Source organism: Lepidochelys kempii, chromosome 2 (assembly GCF_965140285.1).
Source record: "Lepidochelys kempii isolate rLepKem1 chromosome 2, rLepKem1.hap1, whole genome shotgun sequence".
Lineage (NCBI taxonomy): Eukaryota > Metazoa > Chordata > Testudines > Cheloniidae > Lepidochelys > Lepidochelys kempii.
The window spans coordinates 122,579,802-122,607,298 of record NC_136381.1 but is presented as its reverse complement, the minus strand read 5'-3'; the positions used below and the strand labels follow the sequence as shown (position 1 = coordinate 122,607,298).

The 27,497-nt window shown below is 38.5% G+C and overlaps 1 protein-coding gene across 14 annotated transcripts in view; it reads left to right on the top strand.

The window, feature by feature from the left end:
* The window catches only part of RELCH (RAB11 binding and LisH domain, coiled-coil and HEAT repeat containing), a 122,321-nt gene that overhangs the window by 70,161 nt on the left and 24,663 nt on the right, over positions 1 to 27,497 (top strand). For 11 of the 14 annotated variants that reach the window (XM_073332228.2, XM_073332231.2, XM_073332227.2 and 8 more), the window contains 11 exons: positions 2,514 to 2,654; positions 3,517 to 3,681; positions 4,467 to 4,614; positions 7,916 to 8,072; positions 8,645 to 8,768; positions 10,032 to 10,080; positions 11,020 to 11,099; positions 14,616 to 14,722; positions 15,300 to 15,399; positions 23,947 to 24,029; positions 25,061 to 25,124. In XM_073332228.2, coding sequence (XP_073188329.2) covers positions 2,514 to 2,654; positions 3,517 to 3,681; positions 4,467 to 4,614; positions 7,916 to 8,072; positions 8,645 to 8,768; positions 10,032 to 10,080; positions 11,020 to 11,099; positions 14,616 to 14,722; positions 15,300 to 15,399; positions 23,947 to 24,029; positions 25,061 to 25,124 — 1,218 coding nt within the window. Of the gene's footprint in view, positions 1 to 2,513; positions 2,655 to 3,516; positions 3,682 to 4,466; positions 4,615 to 7,915; positions 8,073 to 8,644; positions 8,769 to 10,031; positions 10,081 to 11,019; positions 11,100 to 14,615; positions 14,723 to 15,299; positions 15,400 to 23,946; positions 24,030 to 24,786; positions 24,870 to 25,060; positions 25,125 to 27,497 lie in introns of those variants that run through there. The other 3 variants (XM_073332224.2, XM_073332234.2, XM_073332229.2) reach the window with 3 other exon arrangements.

The window sequence follows — 27,497 nt, the reverse complement described above, 5'->3', positions numbered from 1 at the left end:
TGTTCTTGCTAAAGACGCGAATTTTTGTTCACCCATCTAGCACCAAACTTCATGGTTGTGTAGGCAGTGAATAGGCATGGCAGACAACACCATGGAAAGACCACACCATGTAATAAAGACCAAAACGTCTTTATCTATTTGGCAGAAAGACATACTCATCTGCGACTCTTTAATTTAGGATAGCTGACTGTCAAGCTTTCATGACAAAGTACAGTCATTAAAATTGTGCCAAATTTACCACCTTTCTTGATCATCTGCTGGCTGATTACTGTGAGCAGCTTCAGGCTCTGATTAACAAGGTTCAGCTGTTAGCTAGAACAGAGGTTCTCAAACTGTGGTCCGCGAGCTCCATTCAGGTGTTCTGTGAATAGTTCCCTCTAAGGTGCATGCCTGGGTGGCCACACACAAGAGAATGAAGGGCCACCCACCTAATTAGTGGCCGCAGAGGCGTGGCTCCACTAATTAGGTGCCTGGACCCTGGAGAAGACGCACATGTAAGGTGAGGTGGTGGCCTTGGGGGAAATAGAGGGTCGGTGGGAGGGGGCAGTGGGGTAAGAAGAGGGGGTGGAGGTTATTTGGGATGTGCAGGGCTGTGGTGGCCAGAGAAAGAGGCAAGAGCTCCAGGGCTGCAGCTGCCAGAGAGTGATGGCCCTGCTTCACAACCCAGCTCAGTGGCTGCCACGGCAGGAGACCCCCCTGCCCCTTCCCATCCCCAGCTTTGGGACTGCCATGGCGGGGGAGAGAGGGAGAGACCCCCCCGTCCCCTTTCCCAGATCCAGATCAGGGGCTGTCACAGCAGGGGAGAGAGGGCACATCCATTGCATTAGAAAGGTAAGACTACTGTTATGAAAACATGAGTTATGTGCTTTTATTTGTAGAACAAAAAAAGTTTACTACTACTTTTTTTTATATAGTGCTTTTATCCAAAGCGCTTTCCAATAGTTAGCTAACGGTACAAACAGAATTTGGAAAGATCATTAAGTGGTCCACTGAGACTCTCAGCAATTTTCAAGTAGTCTGCGAAAAAAAACGTTTGAGAACCACTGAGCTAGAACATTGTTACAGGTCTCGTTGGATTCAGCCAACGCTACCACTTGATCCATCTCGACAATAGTGGTCATGCGAAAGGCATTCTGACTCCAGCTGTCTGGATTCCCAAGGCAGGTCGAAAACACGGTTGAGGTTCTTCCCCCTTTGATGGGCTAAAGCTATTCAGTGAATCCACTGATGAGTCCTTGCATACTCTTAAGGATTTAGGATCCCTTCAGATTTACACACCTTCAAACTGTTAGTGGATCCCAGACAACAGTGATCCTTCCCAGTTCATTCTCAGAATTCCAGAGATGTTATGAGCTGCCCAGGAAGAAATCAAGGTTCCAGAGAAAGAGACCACCTGCTTCCTCTGCGTCTGCTTCTGAACACTTATAATTTAAGCATTAGTTTGATGTGCTGGTCTTGGGCCTGGAACACCACAAAACCAAGCTACATCTACACCATTCCGTGTACCTTCTGCCATTTGGAAACACTCTCTTCTACTTTCTGTCCACATGTGGGAGAATCACATCAGGCAAATGATGCTGGAGGTTGAGTTCAGGATATGCAATCCATTTTACCTCCCTCTCCATACCTACCCTGACAGATTAAAATAACCAAAATTCTCACTGTCTTCAGGACAAAATGCAAAACCCATCTCTATGATTTACTTTCAGTGGGACATAAGTAAATGTTTAAGTGCTTTCCTGAATATAGACTCTTTTCTGAATCAAGACCTATATCAATTGATTCTGATAAAAGAATTCCTCCATTAGAGGAGAAGTGATTACTACTGTAGTAAGAAGTCTTAATACTGTAACTTATTTTCTGTAAGTGGCTCAGATACCATAATGATCATGGTAGAAATATCAAGAAAGTAAGTGTTCTTATTCAATGTGAAGGGAAGAACTATTCTATCTCAGATGCTACTACATGTTAATTGTTGGCGAATACTTTTTTTAATGTTGACCAATGTTTTAGGTTAAAATCTAAGGGTTTTTTAATCTGACATCCAACTGCCTGGCTAAACCATGTTATAGCACAATTTAGATGCTGAACTTTTTTTGTAGCCAAAATTGCTTTCATCAGACCAGTATTGTAAAGGCTAAGAGTTATCAACATTCAGTAAAGTTGTATCACTTTCCAGGATATGATTTGTATTATTTCTAGATGTGTCGTCAGAAAAGTCAGCAAGAAGTTATTACATGCTTTCCATGTTTTCACAATATATGATTCTCGTGAGTAGTTAGAGGACTTGGGTTCTATGCTTAGATTCACGGTAGACTTTATAGTGGGACTTGTGGAAGTTGCTGGTACTCTATCTCTATGTAGCATCCCCATCAGTAAAAATGACAATAATACTTTATTCTCACAATACTCTTGTGATTAAGTAAATTTCATTGTTTGGAAGTTACTATATATGTGCAAAGTATTTACTCAATTTACATATTTAGCAGATATATCTTTCTCTGTATATTTAGAAAGAGATTCGTAGTTCATTGGTGCTTTCCATGCTGCAACAGATGCTAATGGAAGATAAGGCAGATCTGGTACGAGAAGCTGTGATCAAAAGCCTGGGTATCATCATGGGATATATAGATGATCCAGACAAATACCAACAGGTATCATTCAGGGCTAAAGTCCATATGTATATAATACATGTTACGATGCATCCATGCTTCAGACACTTTTGAATATAGTATTTTTCATGTAAATTACTCACAATTAGTCACTGTGATGAAAAAAGGAGGAAAAGTTACATTTCCAGTTATCTGTAGTACCTCAGGGATGAGCTTCATATAGGGTACTTTCTTCAACTTGTCCTTCTGTTTTTCACATTGAAGAGCAGTTACACCTCAGTCCCAGTACTTACTTGCATAAACCTGTAGGGACAGTGCCTGAGCATCATATGTTAAGGCTCTAATACAACTTTTTAATCTCTTGCAGTTATAATCCCTTTTGTGGCATCATAATTTACCTAGCAAAGTTTCGAAATGAAATACTGAAAATATATAGCACAGCGTGTACAGAAAATATATAGTGTAGTATTTATATTATATAATAGGAGCAGGATATTTTCAGAATAGAATGTTTTCCAGTTGTACTTGTTTAAGTTGGTGTTTAAAGTCTGTTCGTATCCATCTTCTTATGTGAGTGTCTTTTCACCTAGCTAGCTTCACCCTTGCCAATGTTTGGTAATTTAGCTTATATTCACTATTTTTTTTAAAGAGTAAACTAAAGGAGGGAAGAAAATTACTTGTTTGAGGGTTACTGATATGTATCAGTTTTGTAGGTCATCCATATACTACAGTGACAAGTACTTTTTATATCAGTTTAATAACTCTAAAATAATAGATAGCAATCTAATCCTTCTAAATGCACATTTCCTCACTGCTTGAGATATATTCTATTTTTTGTAATCTGCATTTTGAAAAATGATATATACACAACAGTTGTAATATGTGCTTTACTGTGTTCTGCCAGGGTTTCGAACTGCTGCTTTCAGCTTTAGGAGATCCCTCAGAACGAGTAGTTAGTGCAACACATCAGGTATTTTTACCCGCCTATGCTGCCTGGACTACAGAACTGGGAAATTTACAGTCACATCTTATACCTACACTGCTTAATAAGATTGAAAAGTTACTCAGGGTAGGTGTTCAATTCATACATCTCTAATTAGATTTTTTCTATGTATCTTTATCTGATATGCACACTTAATTTTCATATCACTTAAAAAAAAAATACCAGTTCCTACAGTGGGTTTGTGGGGAGAATTTTTCAGGACTTTTATGTTGGGATTTCATAGCTTTTGCTCTTAAGAAAAAATAATTAGATTGTGCTTCAGACCTTGTAGTCAACATGCCTAAATTTAATGGAAATGGTAGGAAACAAACATTTAAATGGACTGAAGTAATCAAAATGGATAGTACTAAAACAAAATGAAAACATTGTCAAGAAATAAATAGCAAAATAGAAAGGCCTCATTCTTATCTCAAAAGTGCAGATCATGTATTTTCGAATTCTCGACCAATGGGTGGGTTTGTGAATTCTTGTCCAGCACCTGTATAAAAGTTGCATTCTTGAACTATTAATCTTGATCCTTCAGAATCTTGATCCTTCAGAATATAAGAATGATCATGGAACCTAACCACTTTCAGAACTAATACAAAACTTACTTATTTTTATTTAATTCTACTGTTTTTTCTAACACCTAAAGAGGTAGACGCACACACAAGAATTGTGAAGTCATTAATCTTGCTCTTGCGGGTATGGAAGGAGTGTGCAAGGTGTGTTTCTGTTGAGCGTTCTTGAGAGAGACTAAAATACTGTGGTGATAGGGGATCGATAATTGCCATTATCTGATTGACATTTAATTGACATTAAACCAACAAAAAATATGAAAACCCTTAAAAAACCTCATACTTGTATTTCAGGAAGGAGATCATGGGCTGGATGAACATAAGCTACACATGTATCTTTCTGCTTTGCAGTCCTTGATTCCTTCACTGTTTTCACTGGTACTACAGAATGCACCTTTCACAAGCAAAGCTAAGCTCCAGGGTGAAGTGCCACCAATAGAAGGTATCTAATTCATTAAATACTATGAAAACTTTCTCTAGAATCCAATTGATCAATCTAACATCAGTCAACAATAAATACATAGAAAAAAGCTAGAAACTCTATAGGGTCAGGTGAAATGGTCTCAAGTTGCAGTGGGGGAGATTTAGGTTGGATATTAGGAAAAACTTTCACTAGAAGGGTGGTGAAACACTGGAATGCGTTACCTAGGGAGGTGGTGGAATCTCCTTCCTTCGAAGTTTTTAAGGTCAGGCTTGACAAAGCCCTGGCTGGGATGATTTAATTGGGGATCGGTCCTGCTTTGAGCAGGGGGTTGGATTAAATGACCTCCTGAGGTCCCTTCCAACCCTGATATTCTATGATTCTATGAAACTATATTTTAGTTGAAATATATGAGTCTGTAGAGTTCTTATGTAGAACAGTGGAAATTGTAATGTAAACTTTGTAGCTTTATATAACCTCACTGTATGTTTAGCATTGTGGTTTTAGGTTTCCAAACTCAGGAACCTTTTTTTAATCTCAAACTTTTTCAAGTGCTGTCACTGCAAATCTATTTTAGTAGTACATCTCTGGAGTTGCCTGAAGTTCCCTTAATGTAACCAAGCCAATGGAGAGACTTATTTGCTCCCAGCACTAACTTGTAAAGCTTTGCCATGTCCTTTTTCTCTTTGTTCCTCTCTCTCTCTCTTTTTTGGTGAAACTACATTTTTTTCCCCCATTTTACATAAGAGTTCAGATCTAGTAGCAACAGTAAGCTAGTATGTTCAAAGAAACAGGAAAATCTTAATGAACTATAGAGATTGTCAATAGAAAAAGAGTCCAAAAGGATAGCCATTTGTCTAATAACACAATATTTCAGGTTTCAGAGTAGCAGCCATGTTAGTCTGTATTCGCAAAAAGAAAAGGACGACTTGTGGCACCTTAGAGACTAACAAATTTATTTGAGCATCCGATGAAGTGAGCTGTAGCTCACGAAAGCTTATGCTCAAATAAATTTGTTAGTCTCTAAGGTGCCACAAGTCCTCCTTTTCTTTTTACAGTTTTTCAGGGAGATTTGTAATGGGGGTCATCGGCGCCTGCTGTTGAGCTGTACAGTTTAGGGCTAAGCCAGCCCTGATTACAAGATGCGCCTCACCTGAGATGAATCAGGTGATTCTAACTTAAAAGGCAGCAGGGTGTGGTTGAGAGTATCAGAGACTGCCAGAGGCAGGAAGCCTAGAGAAAGCTCAAGAAACAGAAGCCTGAGAATCTATAGCTGGCTTGAAGAAGCCGCTGCAGAGAGTAAGATGGGCTTCTGCAGAGATAATGAACTGTGACCCAGATAAGAAGAAGAGAGCTGGGAATCCCTCACCCCTAACTATGGGGAGTGACAGGTTTCAGAGTAGCGGCCGTGTTAGTCTGTATTCGCAAAGAGAAAAGGAGGACTTGTGGCACCTTAGAGACTAACAAATTTATTTGAGCATCCGATGAAGTGAGCTGTAGCTCACGAAAGCTTATGCTCAGATAAATTTGTTAGTCTCCAAGGTGCCACAGGTCCTCCTTTTCTTTTTATGGGGAGTGAGACACAGGACTGGGGTTGAGGCCTGGTGGGAAGTGTTCCTAGAGTTCGTTTGAGGATCCCTGTGAAGCACAAAATGGGGTGGGACACTGCAAAGGCACCCCAATCACAAGTAGGGATCAGGAGATAGTACACACCTACCGTGCTATAAGGATGATTTTTCAGCTGCTAGTTTCTTTATATGGTTTTCCTTCACTTATCCAAAATTAATACTTTTTTCCCTCTCACCTGTGTAAACCAATTACATAATGTAATCAGAAGCTGTCTGCATTTCATGCCTGTTTAAGTAGGCAATTTGTAAACATAAAAGGTTTCTTGCATGGGCTTTCTGATGATCACTCTCAAGAATAGCACATAGCCAGTAATACATAGGGAAATACTTCTTAACTGCTTTAAAGTCGTCTTTTGTTTCATTGGTTTCTCTGAGTCAGGAGGTACAATAATGTAAGTGGTACATTTTTCACACTGAAATAGTAGTAGAGGATAATAGTGCAGGACCTTCTCCACTTATTGCATACCTACACAATGTCTAAACAGGTACTGAATAGACTGGACTGTAGATACACCATAATCAGCTCTCCGAGGCTGTAAAATATTTTTACATTACATTAATCTTTTTAGGCTTTACTGGCAATACTGGCTCTATAGGAAACTTGGGGATGCTGTACATAATCCATAACCCTACACAAACAGTAATGTGCTGTGTGTACATACAAAGGATGTGTGAATATTTTAGATTTTAAAAATTCTAAAAGTTAACTGATATGTACATCTGAATTTTTGACATTAACATATAACTGTTAAACTTTTACTGCCATCAGTGACTCAGATGAACGCTTACCCTAAGTCACTCCTGTCTATGCCTAGAATACTATAAAGTTTCAGAATTTAGTTAGAGTGACAATTTCTCCATTATTAGAGACACAAGGTAGGTGAGCTCGAAAGCTTGTCTCTCTCACCAATAGAAGTTAAGAGATCCAGTGGTCCAATAAGAGATAATACTTCATCCACCTTCTCTCTAATATCCTGGGACCAACATGGCTACAACAACACTGCATACATAAAGGAAAAATCTCATGTATGCAATTTCCATTGTTCTAGTAACTTCTGATGGAAACCCAATATGTTCTTTTTGAGTGAATTCAGCAATAGGGGACATCATGTCCTTATAGTTGAACTTTTTGCAAGGTACAGTTATATACATGTTTAGGAGGAGTTGAGAGTATAAAAACCAAATTAGGTTAATATAATCCATAACCATTATGTTAAAAATATTGTCTTAGGTTCATAAGCTTGCCTCCAGAATTCTCCTTAGCCTTCTTTTTATGTTTTGTAAATTGTTGAATTTTAGCCTCAGAAGAAGTTTAGTGATCAAAAACATAGAATTCCCTTCAGATTAATATGGAAAGAAGGAAATAATCTTGTGATTTAAAGCATAGTACAGGGAATCAGGAGACCCAGTTTTCTATTGCTTGCTCCTCCACAGAGTTGCTATGAGATCTTTGGAGAATCTCCTAGTCTCTCTACTTCCTACCTCTCTACCTCTGTTTCCCCATCTGTAAAGTCCCCACCTACCTTTATGACTTAGACTTGACCTATTTATTTCTATGAAGCACTTTGATAGCTTAGATGGAACATGCTGTAGAAGTTCAAATTAATAATTACTATTTTTAATTATGGACATCACGTCAAGGTTATCTTTTGCTTTTTTTTTTTAACACATGGTTATGTCTTCTGCTGTTACAGTGACTAGATTCCCTCGGCCTGTGTCACCTCTTCAGGATGTAGCTACTATCATTGGAAGCCGTGAGCAGCTAGCTGTGCTGCTGCAGCTTTATGATTACCAACTGGAACTTGAGGGTACCACAGGCTGGGAGACTTTGCTATGGGTTGTCAATCAACTGTGAGTGTATCTGTTTTTCCTGCCCTCCTGTTACAAAACTTTCATGCCTTCTAAATAGTTATTCGTGAAAAGTTCAGGTTCTTTTCATTATCTTAATATTTAACTGTCATTTTTGTTTACTTTGCAAACCTAAAAACCCGAGAATTCCATTCTTTCTGATTTGTTCAGGAAAAAATATGGCCTTTAATGTGTTCATAAATTAATAGCATTTGTACCAAAAAGTTATGATTTCCTCTTTGTGCTGATCTAGAAATACATCATTATGTAAGTGAGTGAGGATTCTGTTATTTTAAGACGCTTGCAGAATATGGTATTCCACAATAAAAGGATGTATTTGAAACTCAAGTGCCAAACACTCCTGGGGGATGGTATTCCACTATCCCAAACAAAGAGAGTTATAGAAGGGATTACTTCAACTGTTAATGTTATTGTATTAGTGGGATTAGAATTGGCAATGATCAGGAAGGTCAGTGATGATGTACAATGTGCAGTCAGTTTGTAGGGTGAAGTGAAATCACAGAGAAGGAAACGTGCAGAGTAACTTTTTAACGTGCTGCTACTTCCTCTTTTAGGTTACCACAGCTTATAGAAATAGTTGGCAAAATCAATGTTGCCTCAACTGCCTGCGTCCATGAATTCTCCAGGTTTTTCTGGCGGCTTTGCAGGACATTTGGGAAAATTTTCACAAACACTAAGGTAATAGAATTCTTCTGTATTTAGCTTAGATTCATTAAATATAGAAATACTTAATATACAGGATCATATTTACATGATGTGCTTACATGAGAGATGAGTTATAATATTTCATTCCAGGGTCAAAAATCACTGTCACATTTTCACTTGCCAGTCTTAAACCGGCTCTTGGCCACATTCTGTCTTTCTCTCCACTCATCTTGAATGCCATTTGTGTCTCTCACCTTTCATGATGTCTCTTTATTCGTACTACCGGCAGGGATTCTGTTCCCAGACTGCCATCCTACCCAACTTGAAATGGGGAGGCGCCCATTGACACACTACTTACTCTTCCTTGGTGGACACATTGGGCTGGAGACTCTGGCCTAATTTCAATGAAATATGACATCAGTTTTCCTTTAGTGTATATAGTATGTTAGACAATATATTTTGTGTGCCAAATCTTATTCACATATATCTGCATGTCCTTCATTCATTCATATTTGATTGTTGATTTAAAATAAGTATTCTCCTCGTTCAACATGTTTAAAGAATGCAAGGCAAGATCTATTGTAAATCAATAAAGAATAATATTTTAAAGGATTATAATTACTCAGTAAAATTTTAGAGATATGTGAAGATCAGCTGAAAAAATAATTGTCCATTTTGAAAATATTTTAGAGTAAATGTCTGCACTGAATTTATTTCTGTCTTTTAAAGGAGTATTTACAAAGACTGACACAAGTATTTTGGAGCCGTAAGAAGTGTCTCCATAGAGAAGGCTAATTCCACATTCTAGTCTAAGGTCACTTTTGGACATGAGCCCTAAACTTATAAAGCCTTTTGGTATAAATTGTCATTACAGGCTGGGGGAGAAAATTTTGGGGAAGTTTCAGGGAAATCCGTCAATATACTTGTGTTGGCTTGTAAAACCTGTAAATCCCTTTTCTGCCCTCCTCCTCCCCCGCCACTGCTTTTGCAGTAAGCATAATTTTTGTGGTACTGTGCAGCTCAAATAGAGCCTGGTTCTGCCCATTGCTGAGTGCCTTATGCCTTTAAAGTCAACTATTGATGATGTTTACCCCCTCATTCAGTATCAGATGCTCAGTATAAGGCTTGGTTTCATGAGATCACACTTCCCTTGAGTTTTGAGAAAACTTGGGGAAACTTTCAAAGTATTCTGTCAGTGTCTCCAAAATTTTCATTTCTCTGGTCTTTACATGCTTTTATAAATAAACTGACACTTGTTACAGATTTTCTTAAATTGGGTACCCATCTATTCTGTAGGTAAAACCACAATTCCAAGAAATCTTAAGACTGTCTGAAGAAAACATTGGTGAGTAGCACATTCATTTTTATTAACATGAATAAAAATCAACCTCATCCTGAACTGAGGAAAATTGTAAACTATTTGTCTCTGGAATCGGTCCATGAAAGTGATTAAAATTAAAAAAAAAAAAAAATCTGTAATCAGAAGTTAGTTTGAAAGTAAAATTCATTTTAAATTGACATGGCTGCTTTAATTATGTTTTTAAAATGAAAATAAATATTTGCATAATACTGTCTATTTTAATTGAAAGGCCAAAGGAAACTGATTGCTCAGTGCTTTCGAAAATCAGGCCACTTATTTAGGTGACCAAATAAGGATTTAAGCATAATTTTAGGCACCCATTTTTTAACATCTTGGCGTGAGTCTGTAACCAGAACTGTCTAATGTATTTTGACCAGTTTGAACACTCTTGTGCACCTTAAAATAAATTGTTAATGCTGCTACTGAGTTACATGCCAAAACTTCCCACAGTTACTAACACCAGTTCAGCTGCACCACTTTTGGTAACATTGAGTTACCTAGCATAGATGGCTCATGGACTCCAGCAGCTGTTTTCAGCACCATTTTAATTAGTTGTGCCTTATTTAATTGGTCCATTGTTGAAAATGCCTGCTCGGACCAGAGAGCCATCTACGCTAAGGCTCCCAGTGGTGCGGCTGAACTGGCATGAGCAACGGGAGGAATTTTCAATAAATTACCTAGTGTAGGAATTGTTTGCAGTAGCAACTGTATCTCTCCATTATTTTTCTTCTGTCAAGCCTAGAATGTTGCTTAAACGTAGATCTCAAATGTAGTACTCTGTGTACCCACTCAATATGTTGAACATGTAAACTTAATGAATCACTCTTAAAGGTGAACATGCTGTAATATTGTCCAAAAGTAATTAATTGCAAGATAAGGAATTCTGTTTTAAATTTTTCTGATACATTATATCAATGACTTTAGATTCCACAGCAGGGAATGGGGTACTAACAAAAGCCACAGTTCCCATCTATGCAACAGGCGTCCTTACATGCTATATTCAGGTAAGTGTGATTTTTTTTTTTTTAATTTAGTATTCAAATGTAGAACTCCCTCTACAGCCCTTTGAATAAATTACTGTATGTAAATTAAACTTCAAACTGTAAAAGAGGATGGACAGATTACCATGATAAATAACTTAGAGAATTTCTGATCTAAAAAGCAGAAGCCCAGTAATTTGTAGTAGCATCTGAATAAAGCTTGGTTTATAATTGGGTAACCGTGATATTTTTGTTTGGTGTTGGTTGAAGAAATTTTGATTTCTTATAGCTTTTTTTCAGCTGCTTTATGATGTATAAAAGAATTGAAAGGTTTTTTTTTTCAAAATAAGGAGGATTGTTTTTCTTTTAACCTTCGAAATTTGGGTTTTTTCTATCCTTGAAAACTTCAGGGTGACTGTGGCCACGTCTGCACAGGGGAAATTTGCCCAAAATAAATTTCAGTCTGTGTTATAACACTTTCAGATGAACGGATATTATTAGCATTGATTGAGAGCTCTAGCATACACAAGACTCTCAAACAGACTTTGTATACAGTCCTTTAGTCAATTTTGAAATCCGGTCTATTCAAAACAGTTGTAAAAACAGGTCCAGTTGAGGGAGGTTTTTTTCTACATTCGAGGTCCCACCAGTACAAACATTAAGTCAGCTAAACCAGTGGCTAAAGCTGTGGATAGGGGGGTTGTAAATTTTCCCAGTGTAGAAGAGGCTTGGATGTCTGGGTTTATGACCGATACCATGGGAGAAAGTAAAATTTGAATGAGCAGATAAACTAGAATTCTTCTAGGTATTTTGTTGACTTCTATTTAACTAAAATATTTGAGCAGAAAGATCTCTTGTTAAGGATTACATCCCTTCATTCTAAGGGCTAAGAACTCTCCTAATACATATGTGGGTCATCCATAAAAAGGACTCTAGCAAAACTGCAAGGACCATATTTGATGCTCTTAAGCTTGAAATCAGGTACAGAAATTCTTCAGAGAAAGAACCCTTTCAGACTTTGGTTTCCTTATTATGTATAAATAAAGAGGGCACATTTTCTTATCCTTTACAGATCACCTTTAAAGACCCCAATACGGGTTTTTCTAAGTTTTATGAATTGGAAACTCAGTGAATGAGATCTGCTCCAGCAGCGTCCTTGATTTATCATGACTTGTGCATTTTTTTCCATTATTGTGAGACTATTTTCTATTGATTGATTATTGGATGACTTGGTCTCTCATTTTTCACTGAGTTCTCCCATATGAAGAAAAAGTAGTTAATTACAAATGTAAAATCTTTACAGTGTATGACAATGTGCTTTTACACTGTTAAGGTGAATAAAATGACTCTCGGACATCAGAACATGGGATCACAAGGCAAAAGTACATTTATTAGGAGGATGCTTAACTTTAATGTTATGTAGTACCATCTTTAATCTAGTCTAAACAGGTTTACTGTCTGTCAAGTTTTAAATGCAAAAATGTCAGCAAACTGATTCAAATTAGCAGATTTCTGTTATCCAAGTACTCCAGAGAATTATTTAGTTGATTTAGTTTGGAATGTTGCTGCCGGTAAAAATTTGGGCAGTTCCAAATATATAAGGAAGCCATGGTCTTCAGAAATGTTATATAGGTGGAGCTGGTAATAACCATCTATTATTAAAGTTATTATAAGACCGTGTTTTCAGTTGCTTATAACTGCCAACTTTTAACTGTTTGGGCTTATATTTCTCATTTTGAATGTCTGCCTCAGAATTTTTTTTTCTTTTAAATTTCAGCTAAAACATTGACATTTCCAAGAATGAAAGTAGGAGAAAAGACATTGTTTTGCCCATGTGAGAGGGGGAAAAAAAAAATCTGACATTTTATTTGAAAAGCTCTAGCACCCCGGCTTTGAGGCAAGGACTTGAAATTTGGCAGTGGGGTAGCCTTTGTCAAGGATGTGGCTGTTGCCCTTCCTGTGAAAATTTGGCCAAGGTATAATCCTTTGAAACATCTCAGTTTGCACATGCTTAGTAGAAGCTTCTTTGCTTTTAGTGATGGTAAGCAACTGTTTTAAACCAAACTCTTCACAGGTGGGCACTAATTTTGTTTCTCACTTTCTGGATGGCTGTCTTAAGACTGGGGGGGAGGGCTCTGATTTGCAGGAGAGCTGAGCACTGACAGCTGCAACTGAAGTCAGTGGAAGCTCTTCTTTGAATATATGAAGTACTATAGAATACTAAGTATGCTGAAAAATCAGGTCCTAAGTGTTTCAGTTGGGCAGCTAAATTAGTGGCAACTTTTGACTTTAATCTGTATTCATCAGCTCCCCATAAGGGTATTGGGAAGACTGATCAGTGAATGTTTATGAAACACTCAGGTATTACAGGGATGAGCACCATAGAAAAGTGCATTAGCAAATTAATAATTCTGTCTTCAGAGCAAGGTTTAAATAATGTGCAGTAAATAAGGCTTGGGGCCATACATAGAATAGTGAGAAGAAAACAAAATATTGAATAGCTTCTCACTGATTGATCAACATCCATTCTGTGCACTGCATGAGACAGTGTTCCTGTGGCAAAAATATAGTCTCTGACACACTATATACCAGAATGCATATGGGAGCCAAATTAAGCAAGGTTAATTCTGGTCTTTCCACTTTTCAGAGCTTGATTTTTCAACCGTGTGCGTGTGTGTGTAATAATGAAATTGTACACTGAGTGGTACAAGTTTGCCAGACAGTCAAACATCCCTGATGTGTAGTTAGAGCACTTACAACTGCTTAACCCAGAGCATATTAATTTTGCTTTTTTAATGAAAAGGCAATTTAAGAGTAACTCAAGTCTTAATAGAAACTGTTTTAAATTAAAAATGAATCTGTGGTCTACAAAATTAGAAAAACTTTGTACATGGAAGATGTGAAACATTTTAGATTTTATTGAACAGATTTGAGATTGACTCCGCCTTTAAATTTTTTTTAAAGATATGTCAGATTATGAAATGCAAACCATCCAGTCAGAGGGTAGGGCAATGGCAACGGTCCAAGCCCTAGAAAGAGGGCACCCTCAATGCACCCTTCATCTGCTTATCGTTTATCTGAACTCTCCAAACCTCTTATATTCTACCCATTGCTATTTAAGGCATGCTTTTGTCATGTCCTTAATATGCTAAATGGTCCATAATAGTATTGACCAATCCTGGAACAACATACAAGTGTGTATGCGTGCACCAGCACAGAGTCTGAAGGAAAAACATTCGTTACATATACTTTTGAACGGATATGGGTACGTGGACAATAAAAAATGTTTCAGAAACTATGAAAAATGCTTGGATAGTGTTCTTTAAACTATTTAATTGGGTTTGTTTTGTTAAAATAATATTGGTTTTATCTTGGATATGAATATTAGATTGTATAATGAAATATTTAAAGATTAGACATGTCAGTTAAAATTATTTTCCCTTATCTATTCTGTGATGCTCTTGCCTTTAAACTTACTTAAATCTTTACGGCATAGCATAACTTATAAAACTAAAATTAATGTTGCATACTTTCTTTTAGGAAGAAGACCGCAAACTGTTAGTTGGATTCTTAGAAGATGTAATGACTATGCTTTCACTATCACATGCTCCTCTTGATAGCCTGAAGGCTTCTTTTGTGGAACTGGGGTAAAGTACATAACATGGAATTGATTTTAAATGGTTTAATATTTACAAAAATTTTCATAATGTACTTTCAGCTATAAGTATAATTGCAACAAAAGGTCAGGTGAATTATGCATATAAATCAGCTGTACTTGATTAACTTAAAGTTAAACAGTGGTAAACCCAATATCTACTGTAAAATTAAGCCAGAATATATTCTATATTTGAACATTTCAATAAATATTTTGTCCGCACCTTATGTATCTTGAAAGCTTCTCTGCCTCACCAACGGAAGTTGGTCCAGTAAGATATTACCTCACCTACTTTGTGTCTCTAATAAATTTTTTGTCACTGTAAATCATTCAGAACAAAAAGTGGCTTTCCTGAAATTTGTTTTGAAAGGATCAGTTACATGATACAGCCCATTTCCCCACCCCCATCAGTAAAACTGACTTTAAAAAAGTCTCACTCAAATGAATGTTTTTGAGGTTTAAGTGTTTTAAAGAATGCACATTTCTACATGCCTTTGAGGACTGCCTTTGCAGTTTATAATCAGACCCACTCTACACATAGTGTTAGCTTGACTTTTATTTTCTTTTAGAGCAAACCCAGCATACCATGAACTGCTGTTAACTGTACTGTGGTATGGAGTTGTCCATACTTCAGCTCTTGTTCGGTGCACAGCTGCTAGAATGTTTGAGGTAAGTGAGTATCAAAACTCTGTTACACAGAGCCTGAAATTGCAGTGTATTTAAAATAAGTATATTCATCTCAGTATCTGAAAATGTATGTATTGTGTTCTGTATCTAAAAATGTCTCTGAATAAGTTGTGTACTGTGTGATGGAGCAGCAAGTTATTACATTGTACAGTTTTGGTTCTGCATCTGTTGCATATTCAAGTTAATTGAACAATGTTGATGCTTTATCAACTGCTTGCAAGACATTTTTATAGTAATTTGTGAACTCATCTTTGTTCTGCTACTGACTTCAGTGTTACATTTGATCTTTGCATGCTGAACAATGTTGATTGGATATGAGCAGTCATTTCAGTACTGAACTCTGTGTTCAAACCAGTTTTATTTACCTTGTCAAATTTGGAAATGTGCTTGCGTAAATTTGTATGTAAGCTTTGCATGCGCATCTTGAACTTGTTGATCCATTTGTTCTTTTTTCACCTCGAACGCACTTAATTCATTGATGGCATAATTCACAGATTAACTGTATTCATAACCTTATTCCTATACTTTGCCTCAGTCTTTAATAAGGCTAAAAAGGATCTTAGGGATAATGGTAGCATGACAAATGGGAATGAGGATATGGAGGTAGATATTACCATATCTGAGGTAGAAGTGAAACTCGAACAGCTTAATGGGGCTAAATCAGGGGGCCCAGATAATCTTCATCCAAGAATATTAAAGGAATTGGCACATGAAATTGCAAGCCCATTAGCAAGAATTTTTAATGAATCTGTAAATTCAGGGGTTGTACCGTATGATTGGAGAATTACTAACATATCTCCTATTTTTAAGAAAGGAAAAAAAGTGATCTGGCTAACTACAGGCCTGTTAGTTTGACATCTGTACTATGCAAGGTCTTGGAAAAAATTTTGAAGGAGAAAGTAGTTAAGGACATTGAGGTCAATGGTAAATGGGACAAAATACAACATGGTTTTACAAAAGGCAGATTGTGCCAAACCAACCTGATCTCCTTCTTTGAGAAAGTAACAGATTTTTTTAGACAAAGGAAGCACAGTGGATCTAATTTACCTAGATTTCAGTAAGGCGTTTGATACCGTGCCACATGGAGAATTATTAGTTAAATTGGAAAAGATGGGGATCAATATGGAAATTGAAAGGTGGATAAGGAATTGTTTAACAGGGAGACTACAGCGGGTCCTACTGAAAGATGAGCTGTCAGGCTGGAGGGAGGTTACTAGTGGAGTTCCTCAGGGATCAGTTTTGGGACCAATTTTATTTAATCTTTTTATTACTGACCTCAGCACAAAAAGTGGCTGTGCGCTAATAAAGTTTGCGGATGATACAAAGCTGGGAGGTATTGCTAATTTAGAGAGAGACCGGGATATCATACAGGAAGATTTGGATGACCTTGTAAACTGGAGTAATAGTAATAGGATGAAATTTAATAGTGAGAAGTGTAAGGTTATGCATTTAGGATTAATAACAAGAATTTTAGTTATAAGCTGGGGACGCATCAATTAGAAGTAACGGAGGAGGAGAAGGACCTTGGAGTATTGGTTGATCATAGGATGACTATGAGCCACCAATGTGATATGGCCGTGAAAAAAGCTAATGCGGTCTTGGGATGCATCAGGCGAGGTATTTCCAGTAGAGATAAGGAGGTTTTAGTACCGTTATACAAGGCACTGGTGAGACCTCACCTGGAATACTGTGTGTAGTTCTGGTCTCCTATGTTTAAGAAGGATGAATTCAAACTGGAACAGGTACAGAGAAGGGCTACTAGGATGATCCGAAGAATGGAAAACCTGTCTTATGAAAGGAGACTCAAGGAGCTTGGCCTGTTTAGCCTAACTTAAAGAAGGTTGAGGGGAGATATGATTGCTCTGTATAAATATATCAGAGGGATAAATACCAGAGTGGGAGAGGAATTATTTAAGCTCAGTACCAATGTGGACACAAGAACAAATGGATATAAACTGGCCAATGGGAAGTTTAGACTTGAAATTAGATGAAGGTTTCTAACCACCAGAGGAGTGAAGTTTTGGAATAGTCTTCCAAGGGCAGCAATGGGGGCAAAAGACCTATCTGGCTTTAAGATTAGACTCGATAAGTTTATGGAGGAGATGGTATGATGGGATAACATGATTTTGGTAATTAATTGATCTTTAAATATTCATGGTATATAGGCCCAATGGCCTGTGATGGGATTTAGATGGGGTGGAATCTGAGTTACTACAGAAAACTCTTTCCTGGGTATCTGGCTGGTGAATCTTGCCCATATGCTCAGGGTTTAGGTGATTGCCATATTTGGGGTTGGGAAGGAATTTTCCTCCAGGGCAGATTGGAAGAGGCCCTGGAGGTTTTTTTGCCTTCCTCTGTAGCACTGGGCACGGGTCCTCTCTGCTCCTTGAAGTCTTTAAACCATGATTTGAGGACTTCAATAGCTCAAATCTCATAGGTGAGAGGTTTATTGCAGGAGTGGGTGGGTGAGATTCTGTGGCCTGCGTTGTGCAGGAGGTCGGACTAGATGATCATAATGGTCCCTTCTGACCTTAATATCTATGAATCTATACTCGCTTCAGAATTGTATTACAAGCCAATTTCTGTCATTGCCTGACATTGAGAGAAAAGTCAATAGTATTCATAATACATTGCTTTATAGTTTTATTTTTGTCACAAGAAAATATAGAGTAACTCTGTGAGCTCTCCTCATCTCTGTTTTCATACTGTGAAAATTTATAGACACGCTAAGTTTGCCTGAATTTGTTTACTATCTCCTTAGCCATCAAATCCAAAAATATCAAAAGTAGAGAAATACAGTAGGATGTCCCAATATCTTTCCTCAGTTGCTTGAAGTACAAGGACTTTTGTGCTTCTCACACCTGAAAAGTGTATTTATCTCTTTTTTATAATGGCTCTAATTCCTTATGCATGAGACTCTGGTACTTCCTGTGTCATTGCAGTATTTAGGGCTCCACATGAGTGCAGGGAACTGCACACTTGATCCAGGTGCAGGATCAGAGCCTAAATCTGCTCTGAGTAGCAAAGAATTAATTAAATCGTAGGCATGTTTTAATATAAATAGCTCATCACCAACCAATATATTGCTTCTATTAATACTTTCCCCCGCTTTAGTAAAAGGCAAGTAGTACATGAAATATTTTTCTTTGGGGTCATATTTTGTCCTCAATTATATCCCTGCTATTCCATTTGGTTGTAAATGTATTGTACTGAGTGGAGTGGCATCTACAGCACCTAGAGCAGTGCGCTCACAACTGTGGTTGGGACCCACCATTTATGTCAGGGGTGGGCAAGCTTTATGGCTTGAGGGCCACATCGGGTTTCCGAAACTGTGCCTCCCCAAACAGACAGGCGTGGCCTGGCCTCCACCCCCTATCTGACTACCCCTGCTTCTCGCCCCCTCATGGCACCCCAGGACTCCTGCCCCATCCAACACCCCCCCCCCGTCCCATGACGGCCTCTGGATCCCCCACCCCTGACTGCCCCCCCGCCACCCCATCCAACCCCCCCTCCTTCCTGAGTGCCCCCCCAGAACCCCTGTTCCCTGCCCTCTGACCGCCCTGCCCCCTATCCACACGCCCGCCCCCGACCGCGCTGCCTGGAGCACTGGTGGCTGGCAGCGCTACAGCTGAGCCGCCCAGAGCACCAGGACAGGCAGCTGCACCGCCCTACTGGAGCCAGCCACGCCACTGCGCAGCACAGAGCACCGGGTCAGGCCACGGCTCTGCAGCTGCGCTGCCCGGCAAGAGCTCGCAGCCCCCCCACCCAGAACATTGCGCTGGTGGCACAGTGAGCTGAGGCTGCTTGGGAGGGGGAACAGCATGGGAGGGGCCAGGGGCTAGCCTCCCAGGCCAGGAGCTTAGGGGCCGCGCAGGAGGGTCCTGCGGGCCAGATGTGGCCCACAGGCCGCAGTTTGCCCACCTCTGCTCTATGTGCTATTGTAATAAAGATGTTTTAGAACTCAGCAGGATCCTAAGCCAGCAAATAGCCCTAAAGGGGAAGCAGCAAGCAGTGTGGTTCTGGCACTGGATTGGGGGTCAAAAGATCTGCCTATGCAACCTTAATTAAATCACTTGATTAGTTCATGCCTCAGTTTCCCCTTCTGTAAAATGGTGATACAGATACCCACCATTAAAGCACTTTCAGATAGTCTCAAATGTTATCAAACCATTCTGCTTGTCTTACCTTTTGGAATATTAGAGCCTCACTCCTCTTTGCTTGCTGGAGGCCCTTGGCAACATCTTTGAAGGACCTCAGTCATAATGGCTGTGGCCTGAACTGTAATGTTTCTTCCCATCCCCAGATGAGGGGCAAAATAAGTGGGTTTTGAACAGTCTATATTGTCTGATAGTTTTTTCCCATACTATAATTTGTTTTACTTTCTCCTGAATTGCAGGGCATGTGCTGTTGCAGACATTTTCCTTAAACATAAAAAAAACCCTGTTTTTTAAATATCACCATTTCCTAAATGTCAGTAGCATGTAAGTAGACATTGCACTCTCACATAAACATTTGGGGTGATATCTTCATCCTTGCTCTGATACCTTTACTCTGTGTAGGAGGGCTGGAGTGGGGTAAATGGATCCTCAAAGCCCTGACTCTGGCCATTGAAGGATTCCCTTGGCACAGGCACTGCGGAAAACAGTAAGGTGCCTTCTGAGGACCCTGTCTCAAAACCTGGTTTTCCAGAAGGAGAGCAGGTTTACAGGGGCCAGACCACTGCATACAGCATTGCTGAGGTTCTGAGCAGTCCTGTGTCCCATGGGGCAGCTCTCGAAGGCTGCTGTAACTTGGACAGGCCTCTAGGATTGTTTAAGTTACATCGAGGGCCCCCACAGCAGTCGAGGATTGAGAGGTACAAAGCCACCTTAACATCCACCCCACTCTCCTTGGACTGAGAGTTCTGTGTTGCACCTCTGTAGACTTAGTATGTGTAGACAGCTACAATAAGTAGGTCTATAAAGGAATTAAAATACAGAGTAAAAATAAAAATATTGTGTTAGTCTCACTGTGTAAATTTATATGCTGAATATTATCTGGCTTCCCCCTTTCTGCTGTTTCTGTGCTTTTAATTGTTAACATTTTGTCGGTACTTCCCAGTTTTGAGTGTTAACCCAAATTTGACTTGCGCTGGTTTGAACACTTTTCATGCATAGTTGGGTTATGAGCTTTGTTGGTCTGTATGATAGGTTCTAGTTCAGGAACTGTTATAATTCAAATATAAATCATAAAAGAGAGCCTCTTTTTACCTTCAGGTCAAAAATATATTTTACTATATTTTAATGGAAGTGTTGCTCAAATTGTGATGGAACTGAGATCATTACCTCTTCACTAATAATGTCAATCCCAAGCTTTCTTGATGTAATTAGTACATTTCCTCAAGACCTTTTTAAAAAAAAAAAAAAAAAAAAAAAGCTGCAGTGGGGAAAAAAAATTCAGGTTTTATATTTGCTCACAAATTATAGGAATTAAAAGTAAAAAGTGTACATTGTATGTTTATTAAATGGGAAAATGGTCATCTAATCACTGAACAAAAGTAGGCTAATCTTAATTCAACAAACAGTGGCCATTTCCTTAATGGCAATTTAAAGAGCTGTACTTAAGATGAGCATTTCAGCGATTTTTTTCAGCTGACCTCACAGTAAATAAGCATGGAAATAATTAGTATGTAATGTAATTATGTAGTTGGAAACCTCCTTTTTTTGTGCTTTGGGGAATTTTTTTTAGTGTTGAAAATCAAATCAAATTTTAGATTAAAGAAACACAATGTTCATACCAAATGGAGAATAACAGTGCACAAAGTTGTGGGATTTTGCCTATTTAGTTTGCTCTGAGTGTAATGCGTACAAATTATCCTGAATTCCTTTTGGACTCAAAGCCCTTCACCCCCACTGTTTAACAGATCTGTAAAATGCTCAAAAATATAGGACCCAGGCTTCATTTTATTACTGCTGCAGAACCTTGGAAAGCCAATTTTCTCTGACTATTTCGCCGCTGACTTCAGAGTTTGACCAAGTGGGATTCTGAAAAGTAGCCATATCTGTCCAGAGAAATATTTTTAACAGGGATTAATTTATAATTTTGAAAATGGGGAGAATTTGGGGAATGTCCCCAGGGGAGATTATAGAAGTTGAGAGGTCGGAGGGGATTGTGGGCATAGCAAACCAATATTGCAGTGACCTGGTCTGTTCTCTGCATCATCATCAGCCTATAAAAGTTGAACAAAAAAACATTGCTAGTTCAGCTTGCCTTCTTGGTTTTTCACTGTGATCAACTTTCTCCACTGTGCTACAGTATATATTGGTGGAGCCCAGTGTACTGGGAGCATAATTCCAAGTAGTAACTTAGTAGGTACTCTTCTAGTTGTGCTAAAAGTAAAACTCATTAGAAAAGTTGCAATGTCTCCTGACTTTCAAAATAAAGTTTAGGTGTCTGTTTCTGGAAGCTTTAATTTTTAACACTTTGAGCCCTTTTTAATTCAGTCTCAAACTACTCCATGAATAAGAAGGTTCAAATTTAGGCACCCAAGTACTGAGATAAACACCAAAATGCAGAAATGGGTTCCCAGGTGGTTGTTTGAGAGTCAGAAACAGACTGCATTTACAGTGCTTCGTATGCTATAAATTGTTTAACTTGCTGTATACCCACATGGCCCTTCTCTGTCCTCTGGTGCCATTGTTTGGTAAAGGCAAGAAATTTAATTTGCTATTTTGGTAGAAGTTGAAATAATTGCTATATCATTGAAATAGGCAGTGTAATTGTAGCCATGTTAATCCCAGGATATTAGAGAGAGAAAGTGAGTGAGGTAATACCTTTGATTGGACCAACTGCAGAAGTTGGTGCAATCAAAGATATTACATCACCCACCTGGTCTCTCTAATATCATTGATGCATCTTCTGAACATTTCAGAGTTCACTGAAGAGGTACAGTTTATATGTTTTATATGCTATGAAGTAGCCAGGGCAGATTAGGGTTTTGTGGGGGCCCCACCCCCCTACCTGCTGTCTTCTTTCTCTTCCCCGCCCCCCGGTGCTCCTGTCGGGGAAATGGGGTCGGGACATGGGGGCTAGCCCTACTCTGCCTGCCTGGTGCTCTAGCCAGGGGGTGGGGCGCGCCAAGCTCCTGTGTCACAAGCCCCCATGGAAGTATCGGGCAGAGCATGGCCAAGCCCCCGCTCTTTGACCCAGCTCCCCAGCTGGAGCACCGGGCGGGCAGAGCGGGGTAAGCCTCTGTGTCCTGACTCCGCACTCTGGCTGGAGCACCGGGCAGACCGGCGTAAGCCCCTGCACCCCGACCCAGCTCCTGGGCTGGAGTTATGGGCGGGCAGAGCAGGTTAGGATCTGGGCGCGACCGTTTTTCTAGGGGTTCTCAATTGGCCGGGGCCCCAGGCATGGGCCCTGTTGGCTCAGTGGCTAATCTGCCACTGGAAGTAGCACATAAAATAAAATTGTGGGTTTTCTGAGGTGGAGCACAAGATAGAAGAAAGTCCACAATACTTCCATCTTTTAAATGATGCAAATAAAATAGCCATTTGGGTAATCATTGAAGAAAGTTTGGGATTTGTCATTTATGAAACACTTTTACAGAGGCTGCTGTTAGCTACTTGGCAAAATTAAACTCTACTGAGCAAGCAGCATGGTTATTTCTGAAAAAGGAAATTGGGTATATTCACATGCCCTTTAATGTGACCTTTTAAATTGAAAAGACTTCCGGATATTTGTGGGCACAGGAAAAAGTATTCATACACAACATTTTCAAATTTGGGATTTATTGCAATAAGTAAATCTATAGTTTTCGTATTGGGAAGTATTTGAAAATCTGATAGTTACGGATTATCAGATTTTTTTACTTGCCTGGACCAGCAAGGATGGTTTGAGGATGTTTGGGATGTTTCACATGCGCTGCTTGATGGCTCTGATATCTAAAGTATTCCAAAAATATTATGAGGTAAGCCTAGTGGCATCTGAGAAGGTGCTTGTTATGCCAAGTTACAAAATGTACAGTTTTAACAGTAGTGGTCCTACAGCTTCAGTTTAGTGTTGGAAAATTGCATGCATTCAGTCTGGCAAAGCAGTTCATTTTGCATATTAGCAGCAAAATATAATCCCATTGACTTGGAACTGTATTCAAGTGTGCTTGAATTTCAAAATTCAAATTTGCATCACTTTGGCATTTCAAATGACTTGCAGTCTAACAAGTAAATTACGAGTTAGGCTGTTTGTTTCCTTTAGTGGTTATTTGGGTTTCCAAATAGCAAAAAATCTGGAAAATATATAGACCAAGACACTTTGTTTGAACAGCCTCCATCAGGTTTGAACTGACTGCCAGGCCACCTGAGCTTTCTTCATGCCCTCTGCATATATAAAGCACTAGTGTAGCTGTATTTGCTTAGCTTCTAATTTTGGTTTGCTTTTTGTTTCTCTCTCTCTCTCTCTCTCTCTCTCGGTTGTGCCACTCTTCTTCCCATGATACTGTGCTCGCTCTTTCCGTGCATCACCTGTGATACCCCCCCTGCTCTGACCGCTCAGCTGTTGGTGAAGGGGGTACATGAAACTCTGGTAGCTCAGAGAGTTGTTCCTGCTCTCATTACTCTCTCCAGTGACCCTGAAATGTAAGTTTACTGCTTGCCTTCTACATTAAGCATCCCTCTGAATACTTGTCAAGAAATAACCATCAGTTTTCTTTAATATTCCAGTGACAAAAGCTTTCTAATAGAAAAAAGCATGTTGCATTTAAGATGAGCCTCTTTCAGTTGCAGGTAAAAACTAGATTGACTGCAGTATCTAAAAGTGAAAATTATTTTGGCAATAACTAGAAGATAGTAAAATTACAGAAAAGTAATTTTAAATTGAAAATTGTTACATGTACATTAATTCTCTTAAATAAATAATTGTTTGAATATTAATGTTTTAATATATTTGCAGTCAACACCTGCAGATTTCAATTATCAGCCTTACTGCAGTAAATCAAATGCGGCGAATATTCCTTATAGTGCTACCACTGTTAGCTTGGGGAAAATACATAGACAAGATTCAAAATATTGAAATGCAAAATAATCTGTTAGCGCTACCATAGTCTCTGATAAGTAACTGTAGAAGTTCAGTGTCTGTGTACACATTTCAAGGGCCAGCATACTGATGTGATATTTCTTCCAAAATGAGGAGGGATGCTTTTGCTGATATCACTAACAGGTTGTTACCAGTAAGTGCCAGAGCATGAACAAAGAGTTTTGACCATTTTAATGTCTTGTGTGAGTGACTAAACCAACAAAGGCCCATGAGTCTGCCTGCCCATCCTCAGTCACAGCTAACCCAGTTCTCCTTCCAGTTTACCAAACCATTTTTTATTGCATGTTGACTGGTTTACAGCTGACTCTTCGAGGCATGAGTGAAGCCTTAGTTGACAAGCGGGTTGCTCCGGCCCTTGTTACCTTGTCCAGTGATCCTGAATTGTGAGTTTCAGACTGAGACCTTGAGTTAATCAAGTCTTTTGAGCATTTTTCCTCATCTGCTTATTTTTTTTATTTTGTCAGTGCTAGAAACTAATATGTCTTAAAGTACTAACTTTGAATTTGCATTACTTTTCATTCTATTCATTCTTAAGGTTAAACACAGCTTAAAGATTTTTTTTCTCTTCTTATAGCTCTGTAAGGATAGCCACAATTCCTGCTTTTGGTACCATCATGGAAACAGTTACACAGAGAGAGGTAGGAATATTGCATATCATAAACAAACTGAACTATTAGCAGTGGTCAAACTATTGCTCAATCATATAGCAGATGGTTGAGTTTGACAAGTATAGTAACTTACTGCCAAACTGTGAGCAAGAGATACTACTTATAAATTAAGTTTCTCTCACAGTAATGTTTAAGAAAATCTCCAAGTTTCCTACCTTTTGCAAAACAATAGATTTACTATTAGAAGAAATTCTTGTTTCAAACACAAAACTCTGTCTTACAAAAGGAGGGAAGCAGAAGCTAGCTAATTATTCTGTGTTAGACTTCAGGATTTTCTACAGTGATGCTCTTTGTGACGATATTTCTCATTATGGCACAGAAATCCAAAATATCAGCCTGACAGGAGTTAACTGTGAAGTTGGGAATCAATGATAGTTTTATTCTGAGTTTTAGGAGATTCTAAAAAAGAACTTTAGAATAATAGTACATAGGGGTATTGGATGTTTTGATAGATTGATAATAAGGCATTAGGGCATTTTCCTGAGTGAACTCCCTTCAGTTGTAATCAGAGAAGTATAAATATTACATTTATTTACCCTGTGTTTACAAGACCAAGCATAATTTAGAACATAAAAGTGGATTTAACAAAAAAGAAAATAGCTGACAAATTAGCTAAGAGATGTTGGTAATCCAGCACTAAAGTCATGCACAAAAAATAAATAAGTGTTTTTTATTTAACTTTAAAATGCTAATTAGAATCCTTTAAGTAGCCAACAATTAAATCTATTTGAGGAGTACATTATTTGCTCCTATTGTTTTTTCTGGTGTTAAATTGATAGATTAAAAAATTATGGTGAATATGATTAACAGTTTCATAGTTTTACAAAAGTTAGGAGTATCTGCCAGCAGGAGGATGTATATTTCATTTTGCTTAGTGTGTGTACAATAAGAGGTATAAAAAGCGCACACAACTTTCTGCAGAGCTTGCATTCTTCCTGTAATTTCAACATGTTCTTAAATCCTAAAATAATATGTTTGAGGAAATGTGAATAAGAAGTCAATGATGACTCACAGGTACAGTTTTTGGAAGATGGATAAGTAGCAACTTCGTAGTTTGGAATTCATGCTATATATTGCATTTAGCTAAAAAGTCCTTGGTTAACTATCTGAAATAAGTATATTAATTGCTCCCATTATAAAACTCTCTTTTTGTAACATAGAGGTTATATGTCATCCAGAAACCTACCATAGAAGACCTCTTACCAGGAGAATGTTGCTTTACTTTTTATCTGAATGCTTTTAAATGCTATTCAGTCCTTTCAAGTTTGAGTGCAGAAAAATTTGCCAGTTTGTACATAATATTTATCTGTTTTGATAATGTAAAATGCTTTTTAATTTTTTTCTGGTCTTTTGTCCATCCATGTGCTCTCTTTAATTTCATTAATTATTTATAAAGTAGTTCCTTCTGGCTCTGCCCACATCCCTTCCCTCCATTTCTCACCAGGCTATTTCTGATATTTAAAACATTGATAGGGCATTTAATACTTCAGTTCTAACTAAATAAAAAAATGAAAATAATTGGGGGTAAGGAAACATAATAATGGAGCCTTTGGGCAAATCTGTATATAGAACAATTCCCTTAATCAAGTAAGACATTGTGATAGCATCCTAAAAGGCAGGACACAGAAAAGGAGTTTAAAACTTTTGGAGAGTAACAGCCATGTTAGTCTGTATTCGCAAAAAGAAAAGGAGTACTTGTGGCACCTTAGAGACTAACCAATTTATCTGAGCATAAGCTTTCGTGAGCTACAGCTCACTTCATCGGATACATACTGTGGAAAGTGTAGAAGATCTTTTTATATTCACACAAAGCATGAAAAAATACCTCCTCCCACCCCACTCTCCTGCTGGTAATAGCTTATCTAAAGTGATCACTCTCCTTACAATGTGTATGATAATCGCAGACTCCAGCGAGAAACTGTTGAATTGGAATTCATTTGCAAATTGGATACAATTAACTTAGGCTTGAATAGAGACTGGGACTGGCTAAGTCATTATGCAAGGTAACCTATTTCCCCTTGTTTTTTCCTTCCCCCCCCCCCACGTTCTTGTTAAACCCTGGATTTGTGCTGGAAATGGCCCACCTTGATTATCATACACATTATAAGGAGAGTGGTCACTTTAGATAAGCTATTACCAGCAGGAGAGTGGGTTTGGTGGGGGGGAGGTTTGAAAACCTGGATTTGTGCTGGAAATGGCCCAACTTGATTATCATACACATTGTAAGGAGAGTGATCACTTTAGATAAGCTATTACCAGCAGGAGAGTGGGGTGGGAGGAGGTATTTTTTCATGCTTTGTGTGTATATAAAAAGATCTTCTTCTACACTTTCCACAGTATGCA